At 39.2% G+C, this 12576-nt stretch overlaps 1 protein-coding gene across 2 annotated transcripts in view; it reads right to left on the reverse strand.

Moving 5' to 3' along the window:
• PCCA (propionyl-CoA carboxylase subunit alpha) overlaps positions 1–12576 on the reverse strand; it is a 234330-nt gene that overhangs the window by 157941 nt on the left and 63813 nt on the right. For both annotated transcript variants that reach the window (XM_081003052.1, XM_081003051.1), the window contains exons 8-10: positions 10059–10095; positions 7652–7730; positions 423–525 (exon numbers count right to left, since the gene is read on the reverse strand). In XM_081003052.1, coding sequence (XP_080859178.1) covers positions 423–525; positions 7652–7730; positions 10059–10095 — 219 coding nt within the window. The remainder of the gene's footprint in view (positions 1–422; positions 526–7651; positions 7731–10058; positions 10096–12576) is intronic.

Genomic DNA, 12576 nt, shown 5'->3' on the forward strand with positions numbered 1-12576 from the left:
TTTGTCAGCACTTAGTGGGTTCACCTATTTTTTTCTAATCTATTTTAAGCTGCCAATACATACTACAGGGTGGGTTTTTTGTTATTTGAAATTATTGAACTACTGTCAAATTATATTCCAAGCATCAAAACAAAATTCATATGACAGAAATTGCACAGACTCTGTATTTTAGACTGGGGAAAAAACAGAACTTTTAGGAGATTGGCACATATTATAGATTTCTCGTCAGAGAAGATTAATTCATTACTGTCCACAGATTAAGTTTCACATATTGAGGCTTATAGAGACAAAACCAAATGATGGTTCTTCAGCTAAATCTTTGTCTCTTATCATACAAAATCATGTCAACTGAATTAGTGAGAGAGAAAAATACAAGAGGAAACAGAAATTTCAAATCACCTTAATTCAAAGGCGGTACAAACCTGAATTTCTATGTGACGTGGATTATCAATAAACTTTTCTATTAACAATCGATCATCACCAAAACTTGAAGCAGCTTCTTGGGATGAAAATCTAAAACCTTCCCTTTAAGGCAAACAAATGGAACACTTATAAATACAAAAACAAATTTATTTGTTTTATTGTTAGCCAAATGCTTAGTCTGCATGAGGAGCACTGCATGTCCAGCAGGTTTTCAAAGGTAGCCTCCTGTATTGTCCAACAAGTACCCACCCCACCCAAAATCAGGGAAAACATAGCAGTAGCCTCTGACACAGAATTTGAAGCTGCACATGAAATATTTACAGGAAGTAAAACAGGAAAAATAATCAGCACTATCTTCTGTATCTGTCCCTGTGCAATACCAATTACAAAAATCAGTTTGTGTGTCTGAAGGGAAGTGGGTAATTAGCTTTTCTTCTTGCCCTTATGTTGTAAAGAAAGTTTCTGACATATTGTACCAAGGTTACCAATGGTTATTGTACAGTTTGTTTTAGGATCTGTATCCTATCAAATATGGCGCCACTGAGCATGCATAGCAACTAACAACATAACATAATAAATACCAGTTTAAAAACAAAAACAGGTGCAGGAAAAGAAAACATGTCCACCAGACTGGAGGATGGGGGAAAGGAATCTATGCCAGCTCACGAAATCAACATGCCCTGACCTTCCCTCAAAGGGCAGTTAAAAGAAGTGTGTTTTTTAACTTGCTACTAAAATTTAAACCAATAGTAAGTACCACAGTGGAGGTGCCACTACAGAGAAGGCTGTGCTCCTTGTGTTAGTCTGGCCTCTGACAAAGATAAAACTCTGAGATGGCATACAGTTGGAGACACTCTCAAAAATATTATCTAAATGGCTTTCGTTCTTTCATTCAGCCATGCTTACCCAACCTGTAAGATCTCCAGACAGACATAATGTGAGTATAGTGTTGGAATGTACACATATTCAATTAAATGCTTGTAAAATGACATGTCATGATCAATATCCCACATAATGACTAACAGTACAATTTGGTCTTATGTTTGCACCATCTTATTCAAATTTTGTACCTATATGTGTATATCTGGAGGTCTTAGAAGTTCAAAAGGCATACCTGGTAGGCATACCTAGTGTTCTATTAGATAAGACCAAAGGTCCATCTGCTCTAGAGTCCTGTTCTAGGCACATGCAGCCACATGCTTCCCTGAAGCAAAAATGAAGGGTATAAGGGTCTCTTTCCCTCTGCCTTTGAAGGTGGTATTCAGAAGTATCTATGGAGAGCCCATTTAGTTATCATACCCAATAGCCATTGTTCACTCTTCCTTACAGAATTCGCTTTTGAAGTAATTTAAACTAGTGGTTATCACCACATCCTGTGACAATCAATTCCATAAAATTAATTGCATTGTGTGAAGATGTACTTTGTCCATTCTGAATCTTCTGCACATCCATTTTCTTCCAAAACCTGACAAATTTCATAACCTTTCCTCAGAGGGAAGGCGCACCAACCCCTTGATCAAACTGATGGCTCTCTTTTGCACCTTTTTCAGCTCTGCGCCTTTTTTCTTTTTCTTTTCTTTTTTTGAGGCCAGGAAACTAGAACTGTTTTCCAAATGTGCCCGTAACATAAATTTGCCTAAGCCCGTTGTCTTTTCAATCTGTTTTCAAATCAACCCTAGGACAGAACTGACCTTCTTCACTGCCATCGCACCAAGTTGGTGTTGCATAGCTTGTCTACAATCCCCAAATCTCTTTTTAGTCATAGAAGAAGAAGAAGAAGAAGAAGAAGAAGAAGAAGAAGAAGAAGAAGAAGAGTTTGGATTTGATATCCCGCCTTTCACTCCCCTTCAGGAGTCTCAAAGCGGCTAACATTCTCCTTTCCCTTCCTCCCCCACAACAAACACTCTGTGAGGTGAGTGGGGCTGAGAGACTTGAAAGAAGTGTGACTAGCCCAAAGTCACCCAGCAGCTGCATGTGGAGGAGCGGAGACGCGAACCCGGTTCCCCAGATTACGAGACCTATCTGAATTTGCTGGAGTAGAGATCTGATCTGATTTTGCTCCAACATGTTTATACTAACCTTATACTACCACTCCAGGCTACCTCAGAGATCACCTGAACCATTATATCTCAGTTTGATTGTCACTGGTCATTCCCAGAGTTCTGGAGGCTCATTTGACAACAAGAAACCATGATTGTTTTAAATCATGATCTCTCATTTGTATGTAAAGACAATTCAGCATTAGAGGAAAGTGAAACTAAACTCTTTGCTAAAGTCCTTTTCCCAGCTGTGTAGGAAAAGGGGAACAAGATACAAGCCCAAAGCATCATTTGGGCTCATTCTAGTTCATATACATAGCAGTAACTCATAGTTTAGTGATGCAGGCAACATCCTGGGACAGAAAGTTTTTTGGAAACCTACCAATCTATAACAAGGGTTTTTTAAAAAAGAAAGTATGTAACAAAGCAACATTTCAGATGACTTTTTTATTTTAAAATTTATCAGCATGTTAGAGGCAATTCTTGTACTTTAGTTTATTTTCAATTTAGGAACATCTGAGGCAATCACCCAATTATCTGTTACTTAATTGTTAAAACTCTTTATCATACCTATTTACAAACATTTGGCATCATTAGATCCAAACTGTGAGAATGAAAGTGGTTTAATTCTTTGGCTTTCTTCTATATAAGCATTTTGTTAGATAACATGTATAAGTGACTTTAGTTAATTGATGCATGAGTTAATTAAAACTATTGATTACAGTGCTTTCTTTGTTGTTTTGTTAAAATCAATATGCTTAATTATATAATCCATAAATCTTTGAAGCCTAGATGTATGCGCTTAACCAAAACTAAGTCTTAATACTTATTTTCAGTTCTGTTTGTCTCCATTTGCCTCTTTAAACTTGGCCTGCACTTGTCAAGGGAAGGGAGGGAATACAGCTTGCAACAGCCCCACAGTGATTCTTCCATCATTCTATGTCCTCACAAAGTCTTAAACTGGCCCAGCTCTGCTTTTGGGATGGAGGGAGGGGTGCAAGCACAAATAGAATAACCAGATGACTCCATCTGCCTTGCTGAGCACAGGGTGCTTCTGTAAGCTAAGGCAAGGGCAGTTATGGCTGCTCAATGGGATCAAGATGTTTAACATTTCCATTAAGGCACTGGTCTACAAGTAGTGTGGCATGACCCAAATCGGGGTCATGTCTTGTACTATATAGGGGTTGCAACAGCTGCATCACCACCTTCCTCATTGTTTACATTTTAAGATGAAAATACGAGAGAACAGAAGCCAAAAAGTTTTTTTTGGGGGGGGGGAGAAGAAGAAGAGAGGAAGAAAGACAGAGATGTGCATTTATGTTAAGAAAAAATAATAATTGGATCCTATTGTTGCCTGTCAGTGCTAAAGTTAGGTCTATAATTTGAAAAGGTTAAGAGACCACTGCACCATGCCCTTGGGAAGCAAAAAAGAATGGATGGCTGAAAAATGATCTACAAATATTATTTTCATTTTGGCACAGCATTACAACAAGTAAGAATAGTAGCATTGAGAAAGTAGCTTGCCTTATGCCTACTCTGACACCCTACAGCAGTTTTCCTCAAAAGGTTTAAATGAATGTGATTAACCATCTGAAAAATAGAAATATGTGCAACTAAATGCTCGTGTTCTTGCCTACGTTACACTGCCACATTTGTATGATGGAAACTGATAGGCATCTTATCTAAAGCCAGGCAAAAATAAAAATGGTAATTAAAAAAAACTAGGATGAAGAAACACCCTTTTCTTAAGAACTCCAGCACCAATGTCTGAGACCAACACACAGGCATGAAGACATTGGGGACAGGGACTGCCCCTCTGCATAAACCACCCAATATGGCAACTCTTCAAGCATAAACTGTGTTAAGGGGCAGTGTTAATCCAAAACAGATTTTGTTTAGCCCCACCTCAAAATCCCTGTTTGGGGGCTTTCTGCTACTTGCTACTGACACTGATAAGTTTTTCCACTTACTTGGGCAAAGCCGGGGTCTCTGTCAGAACACAGCTCGCCATCACAAATCCCACACCTTTATTGAAAATATTTTTACTTCATCTTTTTTGACGTCCAACATGGCTTACATTACAACATACAGTGGTACCTCTGGTTACGAACTTAATTCGTTCCGGAGGTCCGTTCTTAACCTGAAACCATTCTTGACCTGAGGTACCACTTTAGCTAATGGGGCCTCCCACTGCCGCCATGCCGCTGGCACGCGATTTCTGTTCTCATCCTGAGGTAAAGTTCTTAACCCGAGGTACTACTTCCAGGTTAGCAGAGTCTGTAATCCAAAGTGTTTGTAACCCGAATACCACTGTAATTAAAAAGGTAACAAGCCAAGCAGATAAAGCACAACACACACACACACACTTAAGCTTCTGCACACCATCGAAAACTATGAATATGTAGTCCTGAGGTAGCATTGGGGTGGAAGGTTCACAGGCTATGAAGGACTTGCTCACAAATTTATTGACAGCTGCTTAGATTATTATAAACTAGGAAGTGGAAGGGGCAACAGAATATAAAATGGAAGAATGGTATAAAGAGGTGTGAGATATAGCTAGTAATGCTAAATTAACATGCGTCATTAAGGTAAGACGGGGAATATGCAGGAGAAATGATTTTGAGGAGATATGGAGGGTGTTTGTAGAATTTGTACTGTTAAAACGGAAAGGGGTCAAACCATTGCAAGAGGTAGGTGTTGAAATTTTGGAAGGTTGGATTAGTTACAATGGAATGGTCTCGGTGGTGGGGTACACATTTTTATTCTTATTTATTTATGATCAGTACTTTGTCAAAATAAAATTAAATTTTTTTAAAAAAACCTGTGAATACGTAAAATGAGGAGATCCCACTAAATTATTTAGGAACCAATTTAAAAGTGGCTCCCTTTTTCCTTCTTGAGATGCCAAATTGCTCTGTCCTACTGTGCTGTGTGGTCTGCCGAGTGAGGAAATGATGCAAATGCAAAGCCACTAAAGCACCAGTGAGATGAACATCTGGCACAAAACAGAGATAAACAGTGAATAGGAACTCTGGGGCTTTCTACAAACAAGGCAAACATCCCTAGCTGTTGATCTTGGGCGTGTCTGAGCCTTTCAGTCAATGAAAATTAGCATGTGTAATTAAAATTTGTTGACCCTGGTTTACAGTACTCTTTATTTGGAGAATTCCCAATCCACTGCCCCCTTCCTCCAGCATTTTAAAGCCACTTAATAACTTTGGTCATGTAAAAGTATTACCGGTATGTTACATTCATATCAACAGCTAACAAGCTTCATGGCTGATTGGGAATTTGAACTCTCATCTCCCAGGTCACAGTACAGCACTTAAACCAAGAACAAAGTGCCAATGTGGTGAAGTGGTTAATCTCAGTCTCATGGGTTGGTGAAACAAACAAACAAACCACAGTTCAGGTTTGGACAACACAACAAGCTACACTATGGTTTGTTTCAGCTGCACTGACACGGCACAGGGGAAGAAGCCACAGCAAATTTAAGGTAAATTCACAATAAAACATGGTTTAAGGTTTACTGTGGCATGCAAACAAGGCCATAGGATGAAGGATTAGCCTTTTGAAGTTCTTGGGGATCATGATCAACATTGGGTAACTAAAGTATTTAAATATTGCCCTGCTGACTTAAGAGTTCTTTACCCCATGAATGTTAAAGCTATGCTTGCACACCAGACAGCAACTCCAACCACAAGCATGGCCTTGCAAACATGTGCACGGAACTTTTTAAAGTATTGTTTACCCTGATGTGCTATATAAGAAACTTTGCAGACTAATCTTGTTTTGGGGGTCGTGAAGCTTTGGGAAGGACAGGACTCAGAAGCACCACTGAGCACCTGGATCACATCATACCTATGAATAACTGATTTACAGCATTCACAACCACAAGATGTGATTATCACTATTTATATGTCTCTCCCTCTCTCTTAAAAAAAATGTTAAATACACTTTTTTACATTGAAGCTGCTAAAGGCTAAGGGTTGTATATCCAACACTGAACAAGAAGCACCCTTACCTTTTCCCACCCCGACCTGGCCACAGTGATCCATGCAACGGTCACCTCCAGGCTTGACTACTGTAATTTGCTCTACGCGGGGCTGCCCTTGAAGCTGTCCCAGAAACTCCAGCGGGTACAGAATGCTGCAGCGAGGCTCCTCACAGGGTCTCTGCCATGGGAGCATATTCACCCAGTGCTTTTCCAGCTGCACTGGCTCCCGGTGGAGTACAGGGTCAGATTTAAGGTGCTGCTTTTGACCTTTAAAGCCCTTCACGGCCTAGGAGCCTCGTACCTACGGGACCGCCTCTCCCGGTATGCCCCACGGAGAGCCTCAAGGTCCATAAACAGCAACACCCTAGTGGTCCCGGGCCCTAAGGAAGTTAGATTAGCTTCAACCAGAGCCAGGGCCTTTTCAACACTGGCTCCGGCCTGGTGCAATGCTCTGCCTCATGAGACCAGGGCCCTGCAGGATCTGATTTCTTTCCGCAGGGCCTGTAAGACAGAGTTGTTCCGCCTGGCCTTTGGCTTGGAGCCAATTTGATTCCCTAACCCCTCTTTCTTTTTTCTTTTTCCTTTTTCCTCCTGTGATGAGACTGCATTTTAATATTTTAATGTTTCAATATTTTAATAGTTGTATTTTAATCTTGTTTTTAAGTTGTATTCATTCAACTTGTTTTTATTATTGCTTGTTAGCCGCCCTGAGTCCAGCCTTGGCTGGGGAGAGCGGGGTATAAATAAATATTATTATTATTATTATTATTATTATTATTATTATTATCCTGCTCACACAACCAAACTTCCCATTCCTTCCCCCGCATACCCTCCCCAAATCTGCTACAGAGGGGCCCCCAAGCCTCTGGAGCAGATTTTCAGGGTATGAATGGGACAGTGGGAGAGAGGAGAGAGAACATGCTTCAAATATTAGCAATCAAAAATCAGACAAATCACTGGGCTCTTTTTTTTCCCTTATAAGACATTATTTTAATTCAACTTACATTCAAAACAAATACGTGTATAACCCCAATGTTTAAAAAAACCGCTAAGACATGCCAGGGGACAAGAGCAGAAACTGTTGCATTTCAATCTGCTGTTTGATATCTGTTTGACTGTCAGCTCACAGTGGTTTAATGGGGTTTTGGAAACAGCAGCATTCATCAAAACTAGATTTTGGACAGCATCTCACCTGGTCTCTTCATCATCCCACGCAATTCTCATGCCTTTCCCACCACCGCCTGCTGAAGCCTTGATCATGACGGGGTAGCCTAGCAGCGGGGAACAATTAGAAAGGAGTTCAGACTTTGATCAGTAAGTCATACAGACATGACAACTGACCACATGTCCAATAACAGGGAAGAAAACAATAGGTTTATTAAAAAGCTCTTAATTGGGAAGGGTACTGCCAGTACACTATCATTAACGGTAACTAGCTTCTGAATTTGAGTATATCAAATTAAATTAATAAAAGTGGATATAAACAGCAAATCAAAGCTACAATGGTAATACTGCACATTCTTTAAAGTATGGATATGTCGCCTTCCAGTCAAAAAGTCCTAAAGAAAGCTGTATTTTGGGGGGAATAATTTTTTTTCCACAATCTCAAAAAAATAAAAAATATAATGAACAGCTGAACATGACAGGGGCAACTAGCCAAGAAAAGAATCAGTAGCACTGTTTCAACTAACTTAATCCAAAAGCCACACCTTTGCTCCTCATCAAAAAGCAATTGGTAAACTAGTCAGGCAGGCCTCCTTGGGAACGATGTTCCATAGCTATACCTAGGAAAGTCTTGTCCCAGATCCCCAAGATCCAAAGCCCAGATGGTGAAAAGACAGATCAAAGAGACTTTAGTTGCTCAGTAGATCCCACAGAAGACCTCAGAACCGGCTTTGGCAGGACTGTTCCCTCTGCTTCAACCACAGAGCTGACCAGCAGCAGCAGTGTGGGAAAGATCTTGTAGGCTTAGGTTTTGATAATGTTTTAGTGTGGTTTCATTTTTTTAATTATTTTTTTACTTGTAAACCACCTTGGAATGCTATGTAATCCTAAAAAGGTGGTAGGAAGACAGCATAACAATACTACTAATAATTATTTACGATTATTGTTTTTAAAAAGGAGGAAGAGGAGAAGGAAGCTTCGTACTGTAAAGGAGGCTTTAAAAATACTGTGGTTCCAGTGACATTTTAGGGCCTTAGAGACTGAGTCCAGAACTTAGAACTGGAGCCCCAAAATGAACTGGAATTCAATGGAAGAGGGAGTTACTTTTTAACATTTTTAAAAACTTATGTATTTTGATGATGCTAAAGTTCCTTGTGAGCTGCTTCAGGAAAAGTGGAATATAAATGAAATTAACAAAAGGTAACTTGGGTGACTTTCAAGCTCTTGCCCTTTATCAGAATGCAACCCTCAGAAATGGCTTTTTCTAGACACAAAAGGGAGAAAGGTACAACTTGCTGCATATGAAAAAGGGAAGCAGTCCACTATATTCAATTCACTGTCACATTATTTCCTTCTCCAAAAAGCACTGGCTTGATTTGCACCTCTTACATGGTTGGCTATATGAAATGCAACCATATAAGGGCTGCAGCAATTTCAGGCCATTATATTGGGTCTTATAGTAGCAGACTAAGGCGACGGGGTGCAATGGCATAGGGTGTTGTAGTTCTTTGCTAGAATGGTTTGGATTATTTGCTATTTGAAACAAGCCTTCACATGACAGTCACTTGTTTGAATCGGACCTATATTACACTCCAGTCCGAAAATACATTCTTTTAAATACTGACCATTCATCCTTAACCACACAAGGCTCAAACAAGCTTCTAAACTGAAAGATCAGTTTCACCCAGCCTCCCTGGTCTACTTTCCAGCACACTGTCCACCACACAAAACACTGGCCAAGAGTAAGACAAAGTTTGATTAGGTTCATACTCCGCAGGCCACCTTACAATTTCACAAAATAAAATGTGCATAAATTATGAAATTTCCCAAATTATAGGCTATAATCCAAAGAACTATTTCAGGAACTCCAAAGTGAAATATTTCACACCTCTTGAACAGCTGCACCTATAACTGCACCATTTTTAAAATGTCCTGGTCTCAAAAGTGGTTTCTCAAATAAGATTGGAAGGGGCATAATATGAGGCAGAGGGGTCTTCTACTGTTTGGGGAGTGAAACATTGTATGGTTCATTGGTTGCTGGTCAAAGCCTAATTTACAAAAACAAACAGCATAAACACAATTCTATCAGTCTCCTGATAAAAGATTAGCCATGTCTTAGCACCTTATGCACAAAGTTACTCTTTCCCCTTCATATAAACTCACAAAATGCTACCCTTCATTTAATCAGATTTATGATTACGAAAGCTTGCATCCTGTCTGCAATTTAAGCCTCTAAAATGCTGCCTATATCACAAAAATATTAAGAATTAAAGAGACCATTAATGCTCAGATTCTTCCAGTCCTGAAGGCAACTGAGAATTTTAAAACTTAAATCATTTTTTTCCCCACAGGGACTACTTATTACACAGTTAATTTAGTCAACAGCATCTTCTGAAAGGCATACAAATCTCACCATAGCCAATTTAAGAACTTACCAATTTCCCTTGCAATTCTGACAGCTTCATCTGCATCCTGTAAAAGCAGGAAATTAGACCCAACATTAATCCCATCAGCTACTGCACTGTGTCTCTAGGGCAGTCGTATATTGCACTACTGTCTCCTCCGATTCATTTAATGTTTGATTTTACAACCTTCTGACCCGCTTCATTCAGAGGAATGCAAAATTAATACCATAAGTGGAATGTAAATTTTACCTCATCGCTGCATAATACTCAGGCTCTAAGTAGCGAAGAATCAGCTGACAGGAAAAGTCAGCAGGACTACAGAAGGATTTCTCAAGTTGCCAGAATTTAAATTATAGAATTTAGATGGTTCCACAGAGAAGTCAATATCATAGCATTGTAACATATCATCTGTCAGCTTATTCCTGTCTTTTCAGGTACACGTGTGTCATGTTTTCCTGGATACAGTCAGCAGGGGGAGTTGATTCTCTATTGTTTGGCTAAGCTTCACAGTCAAACACAAGTCTTCTAAAAATTCACTGAAATATTCAAATAAAGCACAGTATACACAGGTGTTTGCTGAGTTCCCACCCTTTTTTAAAATTTCAGAAGCGGAAATTTTTAACATATATTAAGACTCCAGAAGAGTACTTCAAACACACAATCACCTCATTACAGAGGCCAATAAATTTTGCATTTTTAAGTGATAGAAACTCAAAAGTTTTTTCTGGTAACTTTAACATTATACTTTACAATTATTCAAACACTGGATTTTGACATGTGGATGGCGAGTATTATGTATCAATACAAACAGTGTGCATGGCCTAAATAATGATGAAGGATAAACAGCGATATCTATGATATAGTGGTATATAAATGTGTACACATAAATGGAATAAGCAAAAGCATCTTATGCCGTTGGGATGGCACATTTCTTTGAAATCACTCACTGGTTAATTCGTTGAATAGACACACAACATATTTTTCATGTGGAACTTCCTAATCCCTGACATTTCCAGTTTAAAAAATAAGAATCACATAGCAAGGCTAGAAAAAGCCGCTGATTCAGACCTCAGAGATATGCTACCTACCACAGTAGCGTGTGTGCGTGTGTATGCATATACACACAAACACACACTCTTTGGGATATGCAATGTTATCTTCTTTTAAGCAGCCAGGTAAGGGATAAGTGAAAAACATCCTCAGTTACAGTTCAGTTTCTCAGCAGCAAGTAAAGAAAAGACATTCAGAAAATGAATGCCATATATTTGGTAAACTTTCCCATCACCCAAATAATGTCTTTCCATTATGCATTACTATATGAGATGTTAAGCATTGGAAGTTGTTACAGGAATTCAAAGTCCATTCAAATTTGCTAATATTTGCACTCCTCTGTAACATACATTTAAAAGGTTTAAGTAGATTGTATGTCTGGAAACCCCCAGCTGCTGTGTGAGGCTGAATCCATGGGGGCTAACCTCTGAACATTAAAATGAAAACTGATATTTTAAAGCATTCAAAGCCTTCCCCCCCTTTTTTCTTTTTCTAAAGAAAAATACTAGACAAGAGCTCCCTCTCCCCAAAAAGGGAAAAGAAATTGCTTTGGAGGGTTCGTACCTGGCTCATTTTTTGCCAAACAATAAAACAAAAATCTTCATAGTACCTACTAAGAGCCCAATGAAGAATAAGGAAGCTGGTACAGGAAGTTGTCAGAAAATTTAATTTCCTTTCATTAGCTAGTCTGCTCCACAAATCGGTGCTTGTTAAGTTCAAAGCGGCCCTGAAAGCAACATCAGTTTTAAGTCTTTTTTTTTTTCCTTCAAGCAGGCACATCTGTTAATGAGATTTTCCAAACAATTGTTTTTAAGCCAAAGATAAGTCCACATACCAAAAAAAGGGAATAAAATTAACGTTTAGTGTTTTATTACACCTTGTTGTTTTCCACAACCCTGCAACCTCCACACGCTCCAAGTTTTAGCTTAGAGGGATAAAAAAATGTATGAAAAGGGTCATTTAAGAATGTTAGTGGTTTCCACACATTGAGTCAGAAGGTTCTTTGTTCCTGTCTGTGACAGTTATGTGAGAATACTTCCCCTTAATAGTCTCTCTGTCAGGAAGTGTTAAACCTGCCAAATGCAGACAATTAGAGCCTCTTGAATAAAATGCAAGAAGAGTGATGACTGATGAAGTGCCTCGATTAGAGCCAAGGAGGAAACTTTACATTTCTTTTCTCTTGCAAATTCAGGCACATATTTGCTAAACAGAATTTTAAAATAAAAGTAACAAAAGCAGGTCATTTCCCCACCCCCACCCCATTTAGTTACCTGCAAACAAGTGGGTAACTGGTACATGCTACAGGCCCATAAGAAGGCAATCTGCAAATTATCCCAGGACAACTGACACAACTATGTTAGATGCAACCCCTCCTTCCCCACCTCCCAAGTCACAATACTTTTAAAGAACATAGGACCTACAATTTTGCTGCCTTCAAAAACATCAAAGCAAAGGGGGAACTACTAAGCAAACCCTTTTACTGTACAGTGGTACCTCG

The sequence above is a fragment of the Podarcis pityusensis genome (genome assembly GCF_964106645.2).
Source record: "Podarcis pityusensis genome assembly, chromosome: 4".
Classification (NCBI taxonomy): domain Eukaryota; kingdom Metazoa; phylum Chordata; class Lepidosauria; order Squamata; family Lacertidae; genus Podarcis; species Podarcis pityusensis.